The sequence below is a fragment of the Periplaneta americana genome, chromosome 13 (assembly GCF_040183065.1).
Source record: "Periplaneta americana isolate PAMFEO1 chromosome 13, P.americana_PAMFEO1_priV1, whole genome shotgun sequence".
In the NCBI taxonomy this organism is placed as follows: domain Eukaryota; kingdom Metazoa; phylum Arthropoda; class Insecta; order Blattodea; family Blattidae; genus Periplaneta; species Periplaneta americana.
In genome coordinates this window covers 37,127,801-37,155,744 of record NC_091129.1, presented here as the reverse complement: position 1 = coordinate 37,155,744, position 27,944 = coordinate 37,127,801, and the positions used below count along the sequence as shown (strand labels likewise).

The following is a 27,944-nucleotide window of genomic DNA, read 5'->3' as shown; positions in this document are numbered from 1 at the left end:
AAGGATTTCACAATGTAATAACATTTTAAGTTTATGGAAAATATTTCTGGATCCCTTACGTACTGCCCCACCAAAATTACTTTTGGTATTGTCACCACAGAATGCAATTATCTTGCTACTCAGATTGTTCTGCAAACACATCAGTAAGATAATCAGTAACAATATCTACTGTTTCGATGGGACGTTCATCAATTTCCAAAATTCGAACACAGACACCCTGTAGCGGTAAAAAGTACCTAACCATAACAGAAAAAATCTTTTTCTCCCCTTGATTAGAAGCATTTGTAAGCACCGTAACAAACCTGACTTCATTCAGTTTCTTCTGCAATATTTCACAAGAATGAGGTACAAGTCAACAATGGCTTTGCACTTTGTACAACCGCAAGAAAATTTCTGTTCAAACCAATTTCTTACTAGTTTCGAAGCACAGTCACATGAGTGAAAGCTATGAGTTTCTCCAATCACGTGGTAAACCCAGGCTCCTTCAATTGCATCCAAATGCAGTTCATGGTCTGTTGCTGAAGTTGGCCAAAAAATGAAGTTACGCTTCTGGATGATGCTGCCGCAATTTCTTCATTTTTGTTTGTTTGATTTTAGATGTTGTTCATTGTCGCTCTTCCCTCCATGGGAACAGAAAATTCGGTGTTATAAATGGTGCAACTAACATCACAATCTGTCAGCGTTTTCTTTATGAACACATACCTATGATAGAAAATAAGTATTTGTTGATCTACGAGTATATTGGGAGATGAATTGCATTAAATTCGCTATAAATCCTAAGTCATAACTAATAAAACACATCTTTCTTGCAACGCAGTAGTGAACATACATTTTTGTTTCGGCATCTTTAATCTTGTATCACAATACTCTCCAACTGTTGTTGCTGAGAGAATGAACAGAAATGAACTAGTGGAGCAAAGTGACTCGCTTCAAGTGAGGGAAACAAATGCAGGTAGGGTAGCGGCATTGCCATATTGATTGCTGCTCGTAACGAATATTGTTATATTCCTCCTTTATTACCTCTTTATTCTTAGCTTAACTGTTATGGACATAAAAATAGTTATCTTGCCATTAACGGATTTCAGTATGAATAATAATTTAAAATATTACGTTAACGAAAATAGAGACTAAAATTAAATTCCATTTTCTAACAAAACTGGACAAAGAGGAGAGCAACAAAATCTATTGGAACAACAAGTTGAAAAATGGTACTGTCCCGTTCAAAACGGGACGTCTGGTCACTTTATATAAAGGTTAAGAAGTGTTGGTGAGAATGGGCATCCCTGTTTCACTCCTTGAGTTATTGTAATAATTGGGCATGAGCTTCTAGTGTCAGACATTCTATTTAAATTTTGGTATCTATGTATAAACTGGTAGGCTGGATAGCTCAGTTGGTAGAGCAGCTGGCTACGGACTGTAAGGTCCGGGGTTCGATTCCAGGTGGTGACAGGATTTTTTCTCGTTGCCAAACTTTCAGAACGGCCCCAAGGTTCACTCAGCCTCCTATAAAATTGAGTACCGGATCTTTCCCGGGGGTAAAAGACGGTCAGAACATGGTGCCGACCACTCCACCTCATTCTAGAGCTGAGGTCATGGAAAGCATGGGGCTCTACCTCCATGCCCCCCAAGTGCCTTCATGGCATGTTACGGGGATACCTTCACCTTTTTATCTATGTATAAACTTCTTGCAGCTTTTGTAAGATGCCGTGGGAATCCTTTGTGATATTATGTAATAATATTAATACTACCTTAACTTGCTCTTTTGTTGGTCCGAGCTACCTTTCCTTACAATATGTGATATATAATAATAGATTAGCAGTTTTAAATGAATATTTTATAATATTTTTCAAAATGCTACCTGAATATTAATGCGTTTAATTAATTTTTGCACTGCCTTTACAAGCAGTTAATTGTTTTTTTTTGTGTGTTTTACAGGGGATCAAAATTCATTATGTAGAGAAAGGAAACAGATCTAAGCCTCTCATGCTGTTCGTGCATGGCTTTCCAGAATTCTGGTATTCGTGGAGATACCAAATGAAAGAATTTTCCAAAGATTATTGGTAAGTACGAAACTGAAAAAAGTTCATGTGAACGCATGATTTATCTTTGTATAAATGATGTACCGGTATAATGTGAAACAGACTTAATAGAGGTTGAACAGATTATAATCTTGTAAAATCATAAGTATTAGTTGGTAATTAACCATTGATCTAAACTCTCTAAGCTAAATGAATCTAACTTCATCCAATTCTCATTCTGCTAAGGTCAGTGAAGCAGAGTAGCTGTTGCAATGACCCCAAAGAGTAGGATACCCTTTTCATCTCCTTTTTCACCTCAAGACTAAGGTAGAGCCATTCTTCGAAATATTGTGAATTCCTTATTCATTAAGGGGATCCTGTAAGCAGAAATTCTTGAAGTTTTATATTTTCCGTTTTTTATACTATAAAATACTACATTCGTTTATGTTTAATTTGGTATATATATCATGATACTATCTTCTTTCTAACCCTTTCTAAAACAAAAGTGAATAAGGTCCTGCAATGCACAAAATGATATTTGTGTTCTTTAAAGCTTGTTTTCCGAAATTGAATTATATTAGTAAATTATTATTATCATTATTCTTATATATAATTGGATATTAATTTCTTTATGCTCGACCATGCCGAAATGTAGTAATTATACACCTGGTAGCAGTCCTTTAATGCATGTCATTAAAGTACACCTATCCATTAAAGTTCAGGTTTTCGATTATTCTCGGATATGCAATCGAAAGACAACGAGGGAAACGTCATGGAGGCTGGAAATCCAATACTCTCGCAGAAGGTTATGTTCTGTTATTATAATAATTAGCGTTAATTGTAAATAATATTCAAATAAATTCAATTTGTCATCTCGTTTTTCAATTCTAAATCAATTTTCAGGTTATATCAAAATTAATTCATGTTATTCTCAAAATTACATCAAGGTCAATGACAATATTGATCCTCGGAAAAAAATCAATACTTTCACGTCTGCGCACATCTCACAATTTACGAGCTATGCACAAGGTCACTTCCGATCTTCACTCAGATACGAATAAAATGAATACTTCTGAATAATTTCAAGTTAGAAATATGGTCGAGCATAAAAAGTCGTATGAAATTTGCCTATAATGGTAATTAAGGCGCTCGTTTCATAAACAAACACACTCGCGTCTTAATTACTATCATTATAGGCTCGTTGCATAATGTACTATTATGATTTTATTGCTTATATATATGTATTCAGTTTTTGTGACCCCTTTCACAGGTTGGACATAAAGCCTAAAAAAAAACCTATTTCACTCATTTCAAAAACCTAAAATGGTCTTTTTAAAAACCTAAAAATCTGGTCCCCAGTTATGGCAGTCTGAGTGAAGTGATTACAAAGAAACTTTTGAGATATTACATAAATGCAGTTAGGGATAATAATAAGGATGTTCAGACTATGAAGACTGCTGTATTGGCAACACTACCATTGCTCTTCAACAGGTGAGAAATCTTTTCATCGGAAATGTCTTCATGATCCTGACTTCTGGTGCTTCTATAGTACAGAGCCGTAGCCTCCAACTCCACTTCTGGCCCCCATAAAACCAATATCCACACCCCTATCTCCGTCCTGACAAACATCATTCCTGTGTGCCAACAATTTACTTCAGCATCCTCGTTAGAAAGATGTCTGCTAGGAAAAACCCAGAATTCAAATAGGGCCCTCATAGTATGGTATGGAATAAGTGTCCCAAGGAAACCTTAATTTCAAAAGAATGTGTGGTCTATACTGTTGCCGATGCTATTATTGAACTTAATTTAGGATGCAAAGAAACTCTAAACAGAAAATTTATAGAAGCAGGAATTTCAATTGGGAACTGGGAATTAAATCTTCAAGAGCAGCTGACAAGAAGAGATTGTTGCAGAATAAACAACATTCATTGGAGCAGTACAAAACCTATTGTCAGGGGTAAAATTGGAAAAACTCAGAGCAGAGTGTGCTTTGAGGAGTCAGGAGGGATGTACATATGGAGAAGGAAAATTTTAACAGATTAGATATTTTTCTCTAAGCATTTATTTTGATTCTGTAAATTTTTCAAGCATATAGTGAACTAAATTGCACTTTTCAACAATATTTTGCTGCACATAACAATGTTTTGAAATATATTCCCCATGAATGATTGCATCTATAGACTTAAATTGTGTGTGTCTAATGTTCAATATTTAACAGTAAAGTTATTGTCCTGCTTGCTTCCTAATATTTAGATGTAAGGTCCATAAAATTTTCCAGAGATTCACAGGTTTTTAGATGTTCCATGTCCATAACATTTAGCAGAGTCCAATAAGCCGATTTGATGTAGATGTTTTGTAAGACAGTCATGACCAGTAATCAGTCTGATCATGGCCACAGCAGATTTTCGTGGTAGATCAGGAATGGATTTTAAATCTTGTAGTAAATTTTTCCATCTTGATTTTGATGTTCACTTGGAGAATTAGTGTAGTAATTGGTGTTAATTTTCCTTTTGATAACTTGTTTTATGGACTCATATGAAAAACTGCAGTTCTTCTTTACGTTTATTCTAGTTCCTTTCTTGGCCAACATATCAACTTTCTTATTAACATATATTCCACAAAGGGCTGGGATCCATTGGAGAATTAAGGTCTTATTTAAATTTTGAATCTGCCTTAACATACAGTGGATTTTCTTAATTCTTTCTGATTTAGCAAAAATAGTTGTACTAACTACCTGGATTGCAGCTTTGGAATCAAATAAGAGAACTATATTTTTGCATTTCTGTAACCAAGAAAAAACATTTTGGAGAGCTGCGTAAATAGCTTCAAGTTCACCATGAGAATTTGTTGTACATTTGTCAACTTCTTCATAAAATGAAAAATATGGACAAGTAGCACCTGCTCCACAGCTCCTTCATCTGGATTCATGAGTGAGCCATCTGTGTAAATATGTAACTAATCATCCTGTGGATATCTTGTGTTAATAGTCTGAAGAATAATGGATTTTCTATTTCTGGGCGAGTATCACTTTTGTGGAAGATTTCATCTAGATCGAGATGACAATTCACTCCGAAATTATTTATTGGATTCAGTGGCGGCCGGTGAGGCATTCTGGTGATGGTGCCAAAAATGAAAATAGGTTGTTCGCATATCACCCTACTGAAACTGATAATCACAGCTCACGTTTACATTATGTTAAATAAAACACTAATTAAACCAGCTATTATACCAAGTGTGCAGTTAATAATGCAGCTAGTAACAGTTACAATAACATTTCCGAAACTAATAACGAAATTTACAGATACAGATAATGCAAAACTTTCACAGTATTGTTAGTCAAATACAAATACTGTAACTTTTATAACTAGTAAAATTACTGGAAAAAACACACGACATAAACAATGATATAGAAAATAAATGAACACGTTTGCACTTTATTTAACAGGCCGATGAATGCAAGGCAACAGCCTGAAAAACACTTGTTCATGTCCTGCACAGACCTCAGGTATTGTTAATAAAAGCATCTATACTAGCAACAGTGTAGTGATATTTAGTTGCTGCGAAATAAAACAAGTATTACACAACATTAACAAATACTGTTACATAATATGAAAAAAAAATTTATATTTCTAAAAAGAACCATGATAGACTATCTCTGCATTCAATATAGTTAAATGGATAATAATTTACACATTCAAATCCAAGTTCTGTGCATTGGTTTTGAATTGGCAACATTACATTAAGATTTGGCCCGGAACTGTAATTTGTGTTTTCGTGCAAGTCTGCACTTGATGGTTCCCTACCTAACCTCTCCAACAACCCTGCCATCTAGCGAAATTTCCGCATTACTGCATTCTAGCGGGTGGAATGTTAACTACTGAGTCAAATTGAATTCGGCTCAAAGTCTGCCATAAGAAGCGCATATAATCAATACCCTTTTGTACAGTGTTATATGGACATAGACAGTGCCACACTGAACTGGTCCAACGTTTGGAGAAACGCTGTAAGAGTGCGTTCCGATCTGTGCGATTGCTCGTTCAGATGAAATGCGAATAAAATATGTATAAATAAACCATTACAACAGCTTTTTAGGATATTATTTTCTGTTTCTTTCATTGGTGGTGCCATGGCACACTGGCATTACCCCAAAAGCCGCCCCTGATTGGATTATACTGAAGTATTACATTTTCTTTTCCAGTTGGTATTTCTAGATTTTCCCTAAACTTTATGACTTCCTATATGAATCCGGTTGGATCTTTAGTGTAGATGTGGAGTTATATCTGTTCCATTTGTCAGAATTTGGAAGTCGTCTTAATTTTTCATAGGTTAGAAAGGCTTGAGTTTCAAGATCGACCATAATTGGCTTGTTAGAAGTAATTATTTGTATGGCTTCAATAGGAGTGGTTTTAACTGCTCCAGTGATGAAACACAAGGCTTGGTTTTGTGTTCTTTCCAGTATCTGTTTATTACTAGTTGATGCAGTTAGGAGGACTTCGTTACCATGTTTTAAGACAGGTTTTATGTAAGTGTTGTAGGTTGCGTTTAGTGTAGTCCTTGAATAACCCCATTTGGTTCCTGCTAGTCTCTTCAGTAGTTTGAATCTTTTGGTGGCCTTCTCACTTGTATAGTTAATGTGATTTCTCCATGTAAGCTTACTATCAAAATGTACTCCTAGATAACAAGCATTGTCTGTTCTTTGTAACTTAGCATCAATTGTATTGTATACGCAATACACTGATACACAGTCTTAAAGGAAATTTCAATAACATCGGTAGTTCATGAGGTACATGTGATTAAAACTTTTAACATCAGTTATCTCGGAAACATTTTTTAAACATTTCTCAGTACAAGTGTTCATGGTCTTCTTCACAGAATTCACCAAATTTGATGAAAATTTCTAGACATGCTCAGCAAAGGTCCTCTAAGTAGGACCTAAGCATGAGATTTGTATATTTTGTAAGAGGACAGAGATATTGAATTTAAATGTTAAATATCAAAATGTCTCCCGGCAATTTCCAATTTTTAAAGTTATTAAATGTATTTCTCTTTAAATACAAGCATTAGAGAAAATAAATGCTACATCCCATAATAGGACTAATTGGCTTTCAGAAAATAATTTTAGTTCATTATTATCTTCATTTAATAAGAAAATGGACCTTCACTAATGAATAATTAATAAAATTAATTATTTATTTCCTTACATGGAAACTGTTGATGCAAAAAATCTGAAAAAAAAAAAAATACAGTAGCTTAATTAAGTACCACAGTAGCTCTGTACAAAATTTCAAATGAATTGGACCAAAATTATGGAAAATTAAAATTTCAGTAGCAATTAAATTTACTGTTGTATTTTTTCTTTGCTTTAATGAGACAAAATTAATTTTGCCATTAAGAAAGAATTTGCAATGTTTTATTTCACGTTACAAAGCTACACAGCATGAATTGTGGTTCAGAATTGTACAATTACATTATTAAATTGTTTCCACATATATTATTATTATTATTATTATTATTATTATTATTATTATTATTATTATTATTATTGTTGTTGTTGTTGTTGTTGTTGTTGTTATTATTATTATTATTGTTACTATTATTATTATTATTATTATTATTATTATTATTATTATATCAGACCTAAATTTAGAAAAATGCAAAGACTTTAACAGCTGTTAATGTAAAGTGTATTTATATTGATATACGTTTATTCTTCTTATGTATTAGCATTTATGTATTTCTGTAACTATGTTTCTTTCTATTTATTTAAATTTATTTTTTTATTTTTTTTCTTCATTCGTCTCAAACTAATTTATTATTAAATATTGTAGATTATATAACGCCCTGCACACGAGCTCTTTGCAAGTATGGGTATAAAGATTTTTACTGTATGTAGTCTACATGTATATGCAGGACTGTATTTATTACTCTTGGCCCACATGAGCATGGGCCCACAGCAGTAAATTCAATGGGGCAGCAAAATTTTGAGGAAAGAAAAAATCGAGTTGCAAATAGATTTTCGGTATTATCTCATTTTGCAGATGCCTACTTTGAATAGTAGTATATATTAAATTATTATATGCCACTCTTTTTTTACAGCTTGACTTGTAAACTTTTAAGATTTGCACAAATAAGTCGCTGGAAATGCAAAATTTTTTTCGGACTCGTGGGCATAGCATTGTCTAAATACAGAGCTGTTTGTTTATACCGTCATATGTGATTAAATTAAAATAAATTTAATGTTATTCAGTTTTAAAAATCAATGAAAAAGTTAAATCTTTTCAGAGTTTCCTGTGAAGTGTATTCATTTTATATGAACGACACCTGTAGTTATATAAAGAAATCGTTGGCTTACTTTCAAAACATCGTAACTGCATTTGAGGAAATTGCACAAGAGAGCAAAATAACTTATTTTCTTTATCCCCGAGCTAACAACTGTTATGCATATGTTATTTATAAAATATGGAAACATTTGCAGACTTACGAGATGTTATCAATAGACGTGTTTTGAAAATATACACAGATTTCAACATTCGAGGAAGACTGGATTAGGGGTTTTAGAAGTATGCTGACGAAACATGTCAATTATTTAGGTAATTGATTAACTAGTGGGCTTACTCGTGTTAATTATGTAAGTCTGTGTGGCTTACAGCTTACAAAGACATCTCAACACACAAAAACACAAACAAATGAATACGACCACACAGGTATATACAAACTCACATGTAGGCTAATAGTTGCGACAAGTTCTACATTGGACAGACAGGCAGATCATTCCAAACACGCTACAAAGAACACATTAAAGCAATAACCAGAGGACACAATACAACTACATACTCCGATCACATAACCAATGCTAACCATACATGCAATAACATAAATGCGGACATGGAAATCCTACACATACAACCCAAGAGCCAAAAACTCAACACACTAGAACAATACGAAATATACAAACACACTAAAACACACCCCGATCAAATTCTCAACACACAGATCAATTTCAGTACACACGCACACTATTTGACTCCAATTTTCAACACTTTTCAACAATCAAACGCACCCACACAACAGGCAGAGAAGTTCGAGATGACGCCGAGATCTAGTAGGCTCTGAGGATGGTGTGATGAAGCACCGAAACAGCTGTAAGCCGCACAGACTTACATAATTAACACGAGTAAGCCTGCTAGTTAATCAATTACTTATATTCAAGTGTTAAAAGTAGTGTACGCAAGATTCAAAATGGATCAATTATTTAGCCTACAACATATTACAAATGCATTATTTTTACTACATTAAAAGGAAACTGGTGGACTATTTTATTGTTCTAATAGCACAGAGATAAAGGCATTAAGCCTACTAAAGAATTTTGCTCACCCATGTTTCATGATCACTCGGAAATCGAAAATATGATTTGGAGCAGTTTGTAAAGCTGTAATTGTAGCAGATATAAACAGCACACATATACCGGTACCATAAATTCTGACATTTTAATTTAGCACTAATTAATAAAACTCTATTTATAAGCCTAGCAACAACCTACATTACAGTTGATCACAGCTTGCTTCATGGTTTTGTCATATGCTGGTCACCATGGTCATTCTTCTCAGACGTGTAGTCGAGGTGGGAAGGGGAAACGGGAGTGACGGGACAAGATGGCCGAGGCATAAAGGGAATGAGGTATCGATGTTAGGCTCCACGTTGGGCGCAAATTGTTCTAGGCCTGTCTCTGTGATTGTTCCTCTCCGACGTGTAGTAGAGGTGGGAAGGGGAAACGGGAGAGACAGGACAAGAGGGCTGAAGTTTGTTTTTGGGGACGTGATGATACTATGATGCTGGTGTTGTATTCTGGCCTTTGTTGACGTTCTTCGGCTGGCTGTGATCACAGGTGGAGAGAGAGGGGAAACGGGAGTGACTGACAAGTTGTTTCGAAGCTTGTGGGAGGGGAGGATGATGCAACGATGTAGAGAGAAAATACTCTGATACAGATATAGGCGTTTATTTAAACAATTAGTATTCTTATCTAGTTCATGGGCAGGGGGAACGGGAGTGTCGTTGAGAAAATCTAGATTACTGAAAGTGTGGCCCCCTGACTCTGGAATAACCCCCTGAAATGAATGACATTACTTATAGTTCACCCTGTATATATATTTCCATGTCTATGTCTTCTATGCTCGTTGATCTCAACTTTCTAAAATGCAGCCATATTGAAAAACTAATGAAAATCGAATATACAGTGAAACCTCGGTAAGACGCTCTTCAAGGGACCGCGTAAAAATAGCATATTAAACAGTACCACATATTAGCGAGAGTGGGTCATTTTTGGATTTTTAAATTTTAACACAAAGGTATGAATCTGATTAAATACTGTAATTATGCAGAATAAAATGTTCACGATTTTTCACTATTGTTCTAAGTGTTGAAGAAGGGATTCCTAATGATTCTGCCAACTGTTTCTGATTCATAATAGTGTTTTCATCATGTTTACAGAGAATTTGTAATTTCCCCGATATCAATAAATCTTTCTGTTTTACTCCTTTATTCATGTTGGCACTAATGTGTCACTTCGCACTTGTACATGATGCATCAGCCAAGTCTTCATTGACAATGCGATTTAAAACTGCCAGCAAGAAGAACAGGTTCTGAATACAGTAGTCTTGCTAGTACTCAATGGTCGCAATCCATTCTATTGTATTCACCAAACAAAGACTCCTACAAATCCTTGAATATGCGAGCACTAGCATTAAATGTAGAAGTCCAGTCCTTTAAAGTACGATATTTTAGAATTTTCAACAGATGAAAGAGCGTATTAAAAGGGATGATGAGCATATTAAGCGGTGGATTTTACATAGTTTTATATAGGAATGTCAAGGGACTGGACAAAAAGAGTGTATAATGCGGGATAGCATAAAAACGGGCGTGTATTATCGGGGTTTCACTGTATAATCAGTGCTGACAATACTTACTGTATGTGAAAACACTCATGTCCCAGTGTCTCAAGTAACCCCAGCTTATGGCATCCATAGAGGATTTCACATTAAGAAAAAAGCATTGAGCATATAGGGCTATTCCATCAAATGACCAGTTTCCATACAAACACCTACCTACCACATAGCTTCTACAATGGACTAGGCAAGGCCCATAAAACCAATGCTTTTCTCTTAAAGTGGAATGCTCTATAGTAAATTATTCTGTATTGGTATGAAATCCTGGCAAGAGTGAAAAAGCAACACGTTACAGCTCTTGTTTATGGGTATAATATAATCGATGATGATGATGATACCTGTTGGTTGTAATGTAATTTCATGTAACATAATGAGATGTATGTTACAATAAAGTATAACTTCAATACAGACGTGGACAAATTATTAGACTAAAACGTTTTCTTGGAAACATAATATAATTCGTTACATCAACTATCAGTATAATTCACAGAGCCTATATTGTTGTAAATATGATTGTTTACATCTTCTGGTATATTTTTCCAATGGTTAATTGTATTTTTTTCTGGCTATGTTGGTACTACTGGTGTTTTAATTATATACTGCAGAAGATATTCTCCCATGGCCTGCAAGAAGACCGGACATGAACGAAATTGAAAATCTGTGATCTATACTGAAGAAGAAAGTGAACAAAAAGAGGCTTACAACAAAACATGGACTCAATTAAGCACTGTCTGATATCTGGCTAAATGATGCTGACATTCGAAGAAAGTGTCAAACTTTGGTTTCCAGCATCCTTGACAAAATCAATGTGTTAATAAAGAGTAAGGGAATGTTCACAAAATATTATGAACCTCAAGACTCAATTTTCTGTTCATTATATCTGTGCAAAATACATTTTTGTTCATTATTTCTACAGATAAATACAACTTTGTTGCACATATAATTAATTTAATCTAATTTGTCCACGTCTGTATATAAAGTGTCCACCGCTGTGGAGTAACAGTTAGTATGTCTGTCCATGAAACGACCAGGCTCAGGTTCAAATTCTGGTTGGGACAAGTTACCTGATTTTTCCTCAACCAATGAAGAGCAAATGCTGGGTAAATTTTGGCTTTGGACCCTGAACTCATTTCTCCAGCATTATCACCTTTTTCTCAATCAGACGCTATATAACCATAGCAGTTGATAAAGCATTGTAAAATAACCAAAAAAGAAATTATATATATGAAAATTGGGATTATGATTGAATTTGCAGGACCGTGGCAATAGACATGCGTGGCTATGGAGACTCTGAGAAGCCCTCTGGTGTGAAAAACTATACCATCGATCTCTTAGTCAGTGACATTAAACAAGTGGTTGATGCTTTGGGTTTGTATTTCAATATAAATATATGATAATATTCATTAATTCAGTTATGTAGTACTGCCTTGAATTTCTGATTAATAATGTAAGTGAATCTTTATAAATGCTTTTTCATAAACAGGTTTCTTTTATTTACATGACACATGCCTGGAAATGAGATTAGTATGCTATTTTATATTTTTGCAAAGGGAGATGGCTGTTTCCTTCTTTTTCACTGTCTACTTGTCTTTTTTTTATTTTCTTTCTCTCTCCAGCATAGGAAAACTAGAATACATTTAAAGTTTTTAAAATGAATGTTTCTTGTAGAGTTGTAAAATTCTGTTGTGAATTTCCTGTGTTTAAAATTATAATTAATACAATAAACTTTAGTTAAGTTGTAGTTTTCTTCTGCTACCAGTATACAAAGTACTGCTGTATTTTCGTTATATATATATATTTTTAGCCACGAACTTCAGAAACTGAAAAAGAAGTTAGCAACTGTTCACGTGTAGGAGCTGGCCTTCTATGCCCAAGGTTGTGGGTTCGATCCCGGGCCAGGTCGATGGCATTTAAGTGTGCTTAAATGCGACAGGCTCATGTCAGTAGATTTACTGGCATGTAAAAGAACTCCTGCGGGACAAAATTCCGGCACATCCAGCAACGCTGATATAACCTCTACAGTTGCAAGCGTCGTTAAATAAAACATAACATGTAACATTCACGTGTAGGGGCAAACTCTTCCTTATTTAATGTACGTACTGTAAATAAATAAATCAAGAAAGGAAAATAAAAGAAAAAGATATAAAAAATGAATTAATACCAGTACAGAAAGAAAGAAATGAATAAATAAAGAAATAAAGAAATTAATAAAGACACAAAATAAGGAATGAATAAAGAACTAAATCAATAAAGGAAGAAATAATGAAAAAAATGAAAGAAAGAAAGGAATGAATGAATATGCAAAGAAAGAAAGAATAAAAAGTAAGGAAATGAGTGAATGAATGAATGAATGAAGAAGGGAAGAAATATATAAAGAAGGAAGAAAGAAAGAAACTAAGGAAGAAGGAAAGAAAGAAAAGAACAAAGAAAGGAAGATCGAAAGAAAGAAAGATATATAGGAACGAATGAATTAATAAAGGAAAGAAGAAAGAAAGAAGGAAATGAATAAATAAACGAAAGAATTGAATGAAGAAAGAAATGAATAATGAAATAAATAAAGGAATGAATAAAGAAAGAAACAAGCAAACACAAAATAGAATAAATGAATAAATAAATTAATTAATAAACAGAGAGAGAGAGAGATAGACTGGATTTTTAAATTCCATTTATTCCATGATAGTATGATATGAGTTCGTCCAGAATACTTGTGTTTGCTCAGTATATGACGTCACTGCCTCTATTACATAGTCCGATAGTAATACTACTCATAATCATCATCATTGGCATTACGGCCCTTGTAGTTTAGCCTTAGCCTCCCTCAAAACATCCGACCAATCACTCCTGTCTAATGCTCGTGTTCTCCATCTTCTAATTCCAGCTTTTGTTAGGTTAGCCTAAACATCATCCAGCCATCTAAATTTAGGTCGTCTGATTTTCCTTCTTCCTACTGGCAGTGCATCTAGTAGAGCTTTGGGTGTGCGATTGTTCTCCATCCTGGCTACGTGTCCCAGCCACTCTAATCTTCTGAGTTTTATATCAACAACAATGTTAATATCTTTATATAATTCATATAACTCGGCATTTGCTCTGATTCGCCAAAACCCTTGCTCATAAAGTAGGCCCAAAGATTTTTCGTAATACTTTCCTTTCCCAGGCATTTAAGATCTTTATTGCCCTTTCAGGTAGAGTCCAGGTTTCACTTCCATACACTACTATTGGTTTGATAATAGTTTTATATATTCTTATTTCGGCTTTTCTTGAGATACACCTGGACTTCATAGTTTTATTCAATGCCCAAAGACCTCGGTTCCCAGCTGCAATCTTCTCTTTTATATCAGTCATAACATCATTATTGTCTTTCACCATGGAACCCAGATATTTAAAAACAGGAAACTCTATCAAAATTAGTATTATTTAAATTGATCTTATTAGTATTGTCATTATTCATATTATAGGCCTACATGTATTTAGTTTTATCATTGTTAATTTCCAGATTGGCTTTGATTGCTTCAGCTTCTATTTGTTTGAGTACTTCATCCATTGTGATAAAATAACAATATTGTCTGCATATGCCATATATTGTGCCGTTCTATTGATGATTGTACCTCCTGGGTTTATGGTTATCTTTTGAACAATTCTTTGTAATCCAACATTAAACAACATAGTAGATAAGGCATCACATTATCTAATGCCATTAAAAGTTATAAAACTTTCAGAGAGTTTATTTTGCATTTTAACTTTGTTTTGAGTTTGTGTTAAAGTTATTTTAGTTAAAGTGATCAGTTTATTGGGAACTCCAATTTCGCCTAAAGTTTCTAGAAGATAATCTCTACTAATGCAGTCACAAGCCTTTTTTAAGTCAGTATATACTTGGTGCAAAGGTAAATTAAATTCACAAAACTTCTCTAAAATTAGGCGTAAAGAAAATATTTGATCTGTTGATCTACCCTTACGGAAGCCGCACTGGTATTCTCCAAGAGTTGCTTCTATGTATGGTTCTAAGTACTTGGCTAAGATATTAGTGAAAATTTTATATGTAGTATTTAGCAATGATATGCCTCTATAATTCTTACACTCAAGTTTATTGCCTATTTTATGTATAGGGCATATGACAGCTACGCTCCAATCACTAGGCATTTGTTCCTGATTCCATATATCCACAGTCAGATTATGAATACACTTCCACAACTGCTTTCCATCTTTTTCGATTAACTCTGCATTAATCGAATCTTCTCCTGGTGCTCTATTGTTTTTCATTTTCCTTATTGCATCATGTACCATAGTATTCGTTGGTACTGGTATGTAAGGGTCAGGTCCAAAATAGGGTACATATATATTTATATCTCCTCACTAATATTAACAGCATCAAAATGACAGAAGAAAAAGCACTGATTCAATATGAAAAACTTATCAGATTACCAGGAAACAATTGGCTTTCATACAGTCCTCTCTTTAGATTGAAAACTCAAAAAAGTTTCATATCCATTGTTCAAGAATTAAAACAGAAAATCAATATCCCGAATTTAAAAGAAAACTTACAAATTAAACCAAACCCTTTAACTCTATTAAATATAGAATATAATCTAAATTTAACAGAAGAAATACTGAAATCAGAAGTAAACACTGAAATACTGAAACAATTGTCTTTAGAGACCCTCCACAAAACTGGCTTCATTTATACACCGACGGATCCTTGATCTTCAGAGAACAAGGTGTCGGTGCAGGTGTTACATGCTGTCTCTTCTCACTTTATAGATCTCTTGGATATGGAACAACAAGTTTTGATGGAGAAATCATTGCAATAAGTGAAAGTCTCAGGAATCTTCTATGCCACATCAATAAATTTAAGAATGCAGTTATATTGTCAGACTCCAAAAGCAGTTATTCTATCAATCGTCTCTAAACACACACCTTCATCTCAAACAGCAGAAATAACTAAAATTCTCTCTCAAATAATATCACTCAATAAAAGAATTGTTTTCCAATGGATACCATCTCATTGTGGAATCCTGGGAAACGAGAATGCGGATGCTTTAGCAAAGAAGGGCAGCACTGCTACTTACAGACCTGTTACTAAATCTACGTATTATTCTGTGAAGAGATTTATTAAATCTACATACTTAGACTTCAACAAACAAAATTTGATAACTCAATCCCAAGGGAAAAAATGGAACTCTCTGCATCAAAATCCACAGTTAATTCCCGATTTACCACGAAAATCGTCTGTAGCTGCATTTAGATTGGCAACAGGCCATGATTGTTTGGCCAAACACATGCATAGAATTGGAATATATCAGTCCCCTAACTGTCCATTGTGCAACTCAAACCAAGAAATGGATTCGTAACACCTCAAAATCTGTGCTTCAGTGGCTGGTCATGATAATATCTTTGAAAAATATTGGAGTGCAAGAGGTCAAATAACTTTATTGTCAAACGCCTGGCATTAGAAAACAACAACATATATTTATATCTTCTTGTCCTCCAGAACTCAAGAGATCATTGAAATATTCAGTCCATACTTTTAGTACCTGTAGTTCTCCAGTACCGGTACCGTAATTAGCAGGGAAAGGATTTATATGTAAATACATATTTACTTATAAAGCTAATATAATTTATACTTTGCATTATCTTTATGTTTCACAATGTGTAGGGTTGAAAAATCCTACTTTTATTTTCCATATTTTTCCATATTTTAGAGTTTAGTACATATTTTCGTTAATTTCCATATATTTTCCATATTTCATATAAAACAGTCCATATTATATTAGGTTTAACAATAAAACAAAACAAAATTCCATTAACTTTTAAAAATACATTTCAACAATAGAGATTTAAACACATGTTCAGTAATCCCTTTAACATCAGAGTTATTTGAAAATTAGCAGTCCTATCAACAATGGGAAAGTAAGTTACAAAACTGTATTAATTTAATTTAAAATTTTTAACAGACTTCAGTTGTGCAGCTCAACAGTTAAATGCCAGTCAGAGTACACATAGGTTCAGTTTTGTAAATCATACTATAAAGACGGTAAATATGCCAAAAGTACGTCATTCAGTCAATTTAAAATCAAAACTAACAAGTTACATTTCAGAATTTAAAGAAGATGGTTTATCAACTGACAATAAAATATTATTTTGTAATTTGTGTCAGTGTGCAGTATCATCTACACAAAAGTTCCTGGTGCAACAACACATTACAACTAGTAAACATCAGGCCAACAAACAACTAAATTCCAAGCAGAGACAATTGTTTTTAACACAACCAACAACATCGAATGTAAGATCTGAGTTTAACATCGACCTGTGCCGTTCTCTCATCTCTGCTGATATTCCTCTCTACAAACTAAAGAATAAGGTCTTCAGGGAATTCCTTGAAAAATATACTCAACATACAATCCCGGATGAGTCAACACTTAGGAAGACGTATGCTCCATCCATCTACGATGAGACAATACAGAAGATAAGAGATGAAATTAAAGATAGTTCAATTTGGGTTTCCATTGATGAGACTCCCGACAAAGAAGGTAGACTTGTTGGTAATGTAGTTATCGGTTTGTTAAGTGAACAATATTCTGAACGAATTCTTTTACATTGTGATGTTCTAGAAAAGTGCAATAACAAAACTATAGTTAAACTGTTCAACGAAGCTATGGGTATCCTGTGGCCAAAGGGTATTATGTACGATAATGTGTTATTCTTTATTAGCGATGCTGCCCCTTATATGGTCAAAGCTGGACAAGCATTATCTGTTGTATATCCTAAATTGACTCATTTTACTTGTGTGGCGCATGCATTTCATCGTGTGGCAGAAGTGGTCAGAGACAATTTCCCTAAAGTAGATTTGTTGATTTCATCAGTGAAAAAAGTATTTCTCAAAGCTCCCAGTAGAGTTAACGTGTTGAAAGAAATGTACCCTGAAATTCCATTGCCACCAAAGCCAATTTTAACTAGATGGGGTACATGGCTAGAAGCAGTTGAATATTATGCCGAACATATAGACTCTATTAACAATGTTCTCCTTGCATTGGACTCTGAAGATGCAGTCTCAATTGATACTGCGAAAACAGTTACCTGTGACATAAGTGTGAAGAATGACTTAGCTCACATTCAGCATACATTTTCATGCATCATAAAAACGCTCAAAAGTCTCCAAAATAGGCACCTTTCACTATCTGAAAGTTTTGAAATTATAAATAGTACTGTGGAACAACTGAATCGTGGTAGAGGTAAAGTTGCAGATGCAGTAAGAGCTAAGGTGGACACTGTACTTTCAAAAAACCCTGGATATGAAGAACTACAAAAGGTTGTTGCTGTGATGAGTGGTGAATCAACAGTGAAGATTAACTTGGACTTATCCCCAGCAGACATTGTGAAATTGAATTATGTACCAGTTACTTCTTGTGACGTCGAACGCTCTTTTAGTCAGTATAAATCTATCCTCAGAGACAATAGAAGAAGATTCACTTTTCAGCACTTGAAAGAAATGTTTGTAACCTATTGTTATGGTAACAGACAATAAAAATTGTGTTTTGTTGAAACTACATTGGAAGATAAGGTACGTCCATTATATTTTTTGTTTAGTTTGATTAAAATGTACCAATATTTAACGTACATAGTCATTTTTTTATAATTTTAAGTCCATATTTAATTCCATATTTTGGTAAAAATCCATATTTAATTCCATATTTTGGTAAAAATAACTACATATATATTTACATATTTCATATATTTTTAGTCCATATAAATCCGTTCCCTGGTAATTAGGTTTCCATCTTCATTTTTACATATCATCGTTCTTGGTTGAAAGCCCTTCTTCTGTCTTCAGACACTTTCAAAAAACTTTCTGCTTTTATTTTTTCCAAATTTTTCATCTAAGTCATACAATAAATTTTCTTCAAACATTTTCTTTTTCATTTTACAGATATTTTTAACATTTCTCCTTCCTTCTTTATATTTATTTGTTGCTGCTCTAGTTTTCTTTTGTAACATAACCAGTGTAAGTTCATTTCTCTTACCTATCATTTCTTTGCATTCTTGATCAAACCAAGGATAGTAATACTACTGCTTTCACAAATTGTTGCAGACCAACAAGAGAGCCTATTCTGATGATAATTAACTTATTACTTCATGACATTGCTGTTTCCTGTTACACTTAAAGTGTGTCATTTTTCCGGTTTTTGCTTCCAATAAAGATGCAATCCTGTCGCAATTTGTTTCTTTTTGGCATCATTTTTTCAGAAACAGAAATGAAATAGAAAAGGATTCTCATTTGAGTAAATGCAGTACACATGGTCTGGAACTTGTGAATTTTGGCAGTGAGTTTGAAATCTCTCTCAACTCCTCTATAAGTCATACTATGATTACAATATTCACTCAAGTTTGGCAAATATTGGAAGTGAAATACAACTATAAATGAGAACAGCAAAAATATTGATAACATAAAATTAAAGTAAAAAACAAATATTAAATCAAGAGATTTTGAAAATGTAAAAACTCAAAATGGGAGAAACTTGAAATTGTCTAAAATATTATTTACTCTACAACGGCGGTTCCCAAACTGTGGTCTGTGAACCCCCAGGGATTGGTGAGTGATTCGAAAGAAGTGCTCAGGAACAAGACATGTTGTTTTCAAGTAGTATTTTAATTAAATTTAACTTTACCATGTTTGCTGATTTTTCTTGCTTCTTGGAATATTTTTTTGCTTGAGTCAGACTTTAACAGAGTTTAATAGGAATGATATCATCTGAGAGACTTCTTTGGCTTAAAAATCTTGTCTATGTATCTGATATTTTTAGAGTAAACTTGTGATCTTGCTGAGTTCTCAACAGAAAATTTGATTAATTTCCCCAGAACACTTGTGTATATACAGGGTGATTCATTATTACGTGTAAATACTTTGTGTGTGTAATGTAGAGGTGAAACTAAGACTAAAACGTTCTATACAACTTTTTCTCAAAACCTTTAATTCCAGAGTTAACGCCATTTTGCATGGAACTTCCGCTCCCAAACAAAGAAAAGATAACACACCAAATGTAAACTGATTATCACTTTCGTACAGTGCATTTGGACTTCAGTACAAAAACAACCAAAGTCACTAAACTCATATCCTCAGCAGTCCACTTATGCATGTTTTGTGAACTAAAAACGAACACAGTAAAGAATGTAAAGCAATTTCTTCTAGGCTTTACACAATTCTTAGTGTAATGCATGTTCAAAGTGCTGTCCCCCAACTTGAAGATGTACCTGTGCTCGCCGCCTTAGTGATCTCTGAACGTTACACAGCCTGTTCAACTCATTACGAACAATTCCACATGCATGTTCAATTCGCTGTTGTAGTACTTCTACGTTAGGTACAACAGAGGCATACTCTAACGACTTCAGGTGGCCCCTAAGGTAGAAGTCCAGAGGGTTCATGTCCGGTGATCTGGCTGGCCACGGAGTTGGCCCTGCACGGCCTATCCATTGATCTGGATACGCAGCATTGAGATACGCCCTTACGTTGCGGCAGTAATGCTCAGGAGCACCATCGTGCATAAACCATAAGTTCACTCACGCTGCAAGAGGGATATCATGTAGCAGACCATCCAATTCGTGTTCCAAGAATGCGCGGTAGATTTCCCCAGTCAACCGCAGAGGTGAACTCGAGGTCTGAGTAACTGATTCCCACAATACCACACCAAATGTGTGGGAGAACAGTAATGCCTATGCAGTTACTACGACGTAGGTGCCATCTACTGGAACTCTGGAATTAAAGGTTTTGAGAAAAAGTTGTATAGAACGTTTTAGTCTTAGTTTCACCTCTACAATACACACACAAAGTATTTACACGTAATAATGAATCACCCTATATATGTTTGTATGTTACTTTTAGCAAGAACTGATGATAAACACTTGTCTGATATCGTTGGAAATATAATGAACTTGTTGATCCATTAACATTAAAATTAAAGGAATATTTTCCTTCTGAAATTAAAAAAAAAAAAAAAAATATTTGTGTAAAAACTCCTTGTTAGTGACAAAAAATGTTTTTTTCTGCTTTGGTCTTCTTGAAGAACAAGTAGAAGTAAATTTAATGTTAAACTAAGCTTGAGACTTAGAGTACCGATATCTACAATATTGAACCAGGCTTATCAAAACCAACAGCTTTAAGGCAATTGGATCATCACAGTAACAACCTCATGGTAAGTCTAAAAACGTGATTTTATTTTTCGCAGAAAAAAGTGATAGAACGTAAAATATATTTGTATTTAGACTATGTATTTTAAAATTATATTCAAAACATTAAATTAAAATTTATTATTGGTACGAATTTATTAAGGATCCTTAATTTACAACATTATGCAAATATTTAATGAGCAGAAGATGTTTATGGGCCTAAATTAAGCAAAATTTTCTAAGAAGTCCTCCAAATGAAATATGAACTTTAAGGTGTCAGTGACACTCGAAAGGTTGGGAACCACTGCCCTACAAGATTAGTTATTGTAAAAGTTTTAACTTTTTAGTGAACAAGACTGTCTCTCAAAGAGTACCGGTACTGTACTTCTGTTTCTAAACGTTTTGTTATGTAATGAACTAAAATATATGAGTAAAAAATATTGGTGATTCACCAAATTATTTACTGTCACAGACCAAAGCACTAGATACTAACTGTTATACACATTTAACAATAATTATAATATGTACTGTATTCATGTACCAAAATATCCCTTAGGTAACCAATTACGACAAAAATAAAAATTTGCTAGGTACAGTAATCATTTTTCTAACAATTTGGTTTTCTCCCAAATTTTAGGTCGACGGAAATTTATTTTAGTTGCACATGACTGGGGTGGTGCTGTCGCGTGGAGTTTTATTCAAAAGCATCATGATATGCTAGAAAGCTATATTATTTTGAATGCTCCATATTCTCCAGCCTATCTTGAAGTTGTGAAATCTAATCGAAAGCAGTTCATCTCATCTCTGTAAGTAACTGAGCTATTATATATTTGTTTAGTTGTTTGTTAAGATAATGAGGATCATATAGAATTCACAGTAAAATTATGCTCACTATAGGGTTCTCAGACATATTGGAAAAAAAAATACTAGACACATCAGTTTTCACTGAGTAAGTTTGGTACCGGTATGTGCACCCATCAAATATGCCAATCTTTCAAAGTGGGTGTGTAGTAAAGTTCACTACACAAACAATTTACTAACTAACTAAGAGTAAGTGAACAAAATTGTTAGGGAGTATATTTTTATTAAGTTTAAGCTTCTTTATGTAAGTAAATTGTTTTTACAAAGTTATTACAGAAATAGGTACAAAATACACTACTCACAGGACAATATTCTTATAAAGTAATCTGCCTTGGCTGTGTAATATTTCTTTGAAGAATTAATTTTACTTAACGATAGTTTATTTTGAAGAATCATGCATGAAAAGCAACACAATCCTCAATAAAGAATAATTTGATAATAAGCATTGATTTTACTGTTTCTACAGACAATTTATTTTTCTCATCAGTTCATAGAGCGTTCATGTGAAAAAATAATCTTTCGACACACACATTTGTCTCAGGGATACACATAATGAACTCAACTACCCTCTTCAAATTTGAGAGTTCTCCTTCAGTACTTTTAAAAAGATCCACCCAGATTTCATCTAAATGTTTGGTGTTGCCATTACTCGCCTTGAGAAATTAATAAATCACAGTAATTGTTTCATAATAGCCCATCTACAATGCAATGATGAAGTGCGATGTTTGTAATTTGTAATGTAGAATGGATATTGTAATTTTTTCATTTTATCTCAGTTTAGAACTCTAAAATACGGGATGGAAAGCTGTCCGAAAACTTCACATGAGCATTAGCGAAAAACGGGATGATCCCGTATTTTATGGGATGTCTGGGAACCCTATCACTACAGAACTTTATATTACAGTGTGTTGGCTAATAGGGAATGAGCATTTTATAGCATGAAACTATAGTGCTATATGTTACGCAACAAAACTTGAATTTATGAATAACTTTTACCATGATACAGTATCAGAATTAAAATATTTTTCATTTTTCTGTTGCGTCATGTTCCTGAGGATTTATGAAATCCCATGGATTGTATAAAAGTCATGATATAATATTTTAGGTTAGGTAAAGATGGATTTAAGACGTTTGAGATGGGCAGGGCATGTAGCATGCATTGGCGAATCGAGAAATGCATATAAAGTGTTAGGTTGGAGGCCGGAGGGAAAAAGATCTTTGGAGAGGCCGAGATTTAGATTGGAGGATAATATTAAAATAGATTTGAGGGAGGTGGGATATGATGATGAAGACTGTCTTGCTGAGGCTAGGGACTGATGGCGGGCTTATGTGAGAGCTGCAATGAATCTCCAGGTTCCTTAGAAGCCATAAGTAAGTAAGTAAAGATGGATTTAAGTTAACACATTGACTGCCGCTTGACACGTATATACATCTCGCAGCACGTATATGGACGTATATACGCGTCAAGTGGCAGTCAACGTGTTAACGTACCAGACGTCCCTGTTTTCTGGGGACAGTCCCTGAATTCATACTTTTGTCCCTGGAATGTACCCGGTTTTAAAAAAACTTCTCAAATTGTCCCTATTTTCAAACGTAATTTTATTTTATTATTATTATTAAGTCATTAATATCAGAGATGTTAACAGTTACGGTATATAACACTGGTTATAATGTTAGGACATTGTAATAAATGTTTAATGACAGACAAAACTGTTAATATTACATATATGTTATTCCCAACAAGTGACAGAGAAGATCGTGTTCATACTTTTTCTGTATTGCTTCATACTGGTACTTGCTTCCAATTTAAACAAATGGTTTTAAATTCGGAAACAATTGTTTGTGGCAGCAGTAGCATGTTGCAGGGGCGTATTTTGCGGACTACCGGGGCTACCGGCGGTAGCCCAAGGAAATTACAAAAGAAAAAGTTTATAATATAACATAATGTAATAAATTTGTATCATTAGTTTTACCATAGTAATTAAAATTAAAGTAATTGTTAGATTTACATGCGCTCTCTGCTCTCGAAAAGAAACAAGTTGTCAAGGCGGCATCGCTGGAGAAACCGCTTGCTACGTGAGGTAGCCTGTGACCGTTTCGCTCACGGTGTCCTTCGCACAACTGCCCGTCCCCCCCCCCACTCCCTTCTGTTTCCATCGTGCACTGTAGGCGGGCGAGTTGTCGCTCTCGTGATCGGTTTCTTCGCAGGCGCGAAGCCGCAATACGCTTAGTACGCTAGCAATTGAATGTGATTGTGTTCTTGCAGTGCATTATTTTAAATCTGTGATTTGTTCGAGTGTCTAAGAGTTATATTAATTGTGAATTATTAAGTTTTTAATTTCCCAATTAAGTGATATTGTGAAAAATATGGCAGAACAAGTTTCTGGAGAGGTTTGTGTTGAAAATGACTGTGTAATAGAAGGTTTATTAAAAGTACCTTTTAACCGTCGTACATACAACGAGAAAGTTGAAATTGTGAAAATGGAAAGACCAACTCCTGAGTTAAATTTGTCCATGGACGTAAAAGAAAAACAGCGTGAGTACACATGCCATTTCACTTCAACATCATATGGTAAGTGGAATTGGTTGTGTGGTACTTCTAAACTGTCTAAACTATTTTGCTGGCCATGTTTGTTATTTAGCCGCGAAACTAATGTCTGGTCAAAAGAGGGGTTTTCTAATATGAACTCCCTTCGAACGGCAGTCCTAAAACACGACAAATCAAAAGCTCATATTTGTAGTAGCATGAACTTTGCAAACTTTGGGAAGACAAGAATTGATTTACAGCTAGATAAGCAAAAAGCTCTACACATCAACCAACACAATGCTCTTGTGAAAAAAAAAATCGGGAGATTTTACTGCGTCTCATTAACGCAGTCTGCTTTCTAGGAAAACAAGAATTGGCTTTTCAGGGTCATAACGAGAGTGTGGAATCAGACAATATAGGAAATTCCTTAAGTGAATTTGACCATTTACTGGCCAATCATCTTGAGAGTTCAACAGTATTTCATGGTAATTCTCCCGCAATTCAGAATGACTTAATATTTGCTATAAGTGGGGTTATGATAAAGAACATAAAACCTTTTGTGGCCATTGTTGTTGATGAAACAAGTTACTGCTCTAATCAGAGTCAATTGTCCACTGTTTTAAGATACGTCGACAGTACTGCCAATGTTCAAGAACGGTTTATAGGATTCACAATTGTCAGTTCGGACAAAACTGCTGCTACTTTGTTTCAGCATGTGGAAGGTGTTACAGCAGAATACAATGTCGGCAATAAGTTAATTGCACAGACATACGATGGTGCTTCAGTTATGGCGGGAAATATTAATGGCTTAAAAACAAAAGTTCAAGAAAAGTATCCTCAAGCACTATTTGTCCATTGTTACAGTCATGTTCTCAATTTAGTTTTGCAACAAACTACTTCATCCATTCCAGAATGCCGCATTTTTTTTCAAAACACTGTCGGGTTTAGCTGCATTTTTCTCATCATCTCCTAAAAGATCAGAAAACTCAAGAAATTTATGAACAAGAAACTCCCAAAAGTAGCACCAACTAGATTGAATTTTACATCTTGGCTTGTAAATACAGTAAACGAATACAGAGAAAAACGGACTGCTTTCTTTAAAAATATCATTTGTAATGACTTTGAAGAAAACTGGGATGATGCTGTAATTGTGCAGGCTCAAGGATATTTGAATTTTTTCGCACAGTTTCAGAATATATTTCTTCTTGAAGTCTATGCTAGAGTGTTCGCACATACAGATGTGCTCTACAATATTCTTCAGACAAAAAGTCAAGACATAGCATACTCCTTGCAAGAGGTATCAAAGTTAAAAAAATACTATATCCGAGTTCAGACGTAGTGGGTTTCCGTCCATATGGAGTAATATGGAAAATGAAAATTCTTCAGCCAATACAATGGAACCACCATTAAAGTGAAGAAAAGGAGATGATGAATTGAAATACAGGCAGCTGTACTACAGCATACTAGATCATATGCACATGGAAATTACTGACAGATTTTCTGATTATGGAAAGCTTCAGTTCACACATCTTCTAGATTCTCAAAAATTTTCTGCTTATAGAGAAAACTTCCCGAATGAGGCACTAAACAAATTATTTCAGTCCTATAACAGTCACTTTGATCAAGTACGTTTGAAAAATGAATTAAGTGTAATATATTCAGCAGAAGTCTTTGATTTTTCGAACAAACCTATCCATGAAATATTATCTGCTATATATGAAAACCAGCTGAACCCTGTTATTCCTGAAGTCCTTAAATTGGCAACATTAATTCTGACAATACCAGCTACGTCAGCATCGGTAGAAAGAACATTTTCTGCGTTGAAGAGAATAAAATCCTACTGTAGATCAACTCATACACAAGAACGTTTATCCGGCTTGGCATTAATATCCATTGAAAAGTCATTTCTACAGAAACTTTGCAAGTGGCCCAACTGTAATTTCAATGACGAAGTCATCAACGTATTTTCGTCCCAATCAAGACGTCTGAAATTCACATAAATATGTAAGGAATTTTATTATAGGGATTTTAAAATATATTTTGTGTAATAATAGGGTCAGTGGTAGCCCAAACCCTTTAACCAGTATACGCCACTGGCATGTTGGGTAGGTGGCCAGTGGTACCTATTACGCATACTAAACTAATATGTAGTAATCATATTGTGGAGCAGACTGGTGTCCCCAGATTTCAGGAAAGAAATCTGATCACTTTAATTTAAGGATTAAATAAATACTACCACAGGCAGGATGAGTGCAGCCCATCCAATAATTAGATAATGGAGCGAGATGGACCATGTGAAATGAAGCAATGAAAGAAGGGGAAATAGGAGGAGAATTATTATTGAAAGTGGAAGGGTAGATATAAGGAAAAATGGGGCGGGAAATTCTTGGGTGCCAACAGGCGGCAGATTGCAAATCCGCCACTGCCTCTCTTTGTTTTGCAGTGAATAGCTGTTTAATCTAAATTTGCGACTCTGTAGGTTCTTAATGCCTGTCGAATGCGGTATAATGGAAATTGAATGTAAAGTGTAATGTAAGAATGTGGTTATATAGCATGAACAGAACTGTATCTAGCTTATAACATGAGGAACTGAATAGTTTCGGATCCCAGAAAATGTATAATGGGAAAGTAGGCTATACGTCATCCTGAACAAACTGTTTACTAATATCTTATGCAATAAATTTGCCTCTTGTTTTATTCAGGTATGTGTTCTTCTTCCAACTACCATATCTGCCAGAGCTGTCATTCAAGGTTAATGATTTTGATTTGTTCCGAAAATTATTCAGAAGAAATAAACCAAGGGAACTATCGCCAATTTCTGATGAAGATATTGAAGCCTTTAAATATACATTCTCTAAGCCTGGTGAGTATACAAATTCCTGCAGATCTCCTGTGTCAGAAGAAACTTACACAATGAAATGTAATTTCTCACATTAGCATATAATCTACTTGCACTAACTACCCTAAAAAAGTGTCAAAATGGCTGTTTTATATGTAAATTTATAAAGACTTAAACTCTGGAGGAAAAATAAACTGAAGTTATGAAGACATTTATTAAAGCTCACAAATTAGGGTTGCCAGATGTACAGCTTTTTAAGGAACAGTACCTACGGTATTTTTTTTTTTTTTTTTGCATGTACAGTGTAAAATAGGTACCGTACCGTACAAAAAATGTTCCTTGTTTTTGCTATTTCAGTTGATAATGAAAATTATTTGAAATATTTAAATTCAATTCAGAAAAAAAATTAATGAATTTCACCTTATTTAAATATCTCCCTAGAGTAATTGCCTATTTTACTAGAATCAATGTTCGCCTAGTTTTTATTAGAAAGAACTTCATTAATCAGTCAGTCAGACTCGGGGGAAACAGAAAATTGCTACAGAAATCTTACTCTACTTTTGCCAACATTTAACAGACATGTTAAAAAAACAGTTCTTTAG

At 34.2% G+C, this 27,944-nt stretch overlaps 2 protein-coding genes across 4 annotated transcripts in view; one reads left to right on the top strand and one right to left on the bottom strand.

Annotated features, from left to right (window-relative positions):
• Window positions 1-27,944, bottom strand: part of LOC138711798 (cytochrome P450 4C1-like) — a 391,497-nt gene that overhangs the window by 179,703 nt on the left and 183,850 nt on the right. The window lies entirely within an intron of this gene.
• Window positions 1-27,944, top strand: part of LOC138711799 (epoxide hydrolase 4-like) — a 123,343-nt gene that overhangs the window by 78,372 nt on the left and 17,027 nt on the right. For all 3 annotated transcript variants that reach the window (XM_069843033.1, XM_069843034.1, XM_069843032.1), the window contains exons 2-5: window positions 1,936-2,060; window positions 12,216-12,328; window positions 21,753-21,921; window positions 27,206-27,366. In XM_069843033.1, coding sequence (XP_069699134.1) covers window positions 1,936-2,060; window positions 12,216-12,328; window positions 21,753-21,921; window positions 27,206-27,366 — 568 coding nt within the window. The remainder of the gene's footprint in view (window positions 1-1,935; window positions 2,061-12,215; window positions 12,329-21,752; window positions 21,922-27,205; window positions 27,367-27,944) is intronic.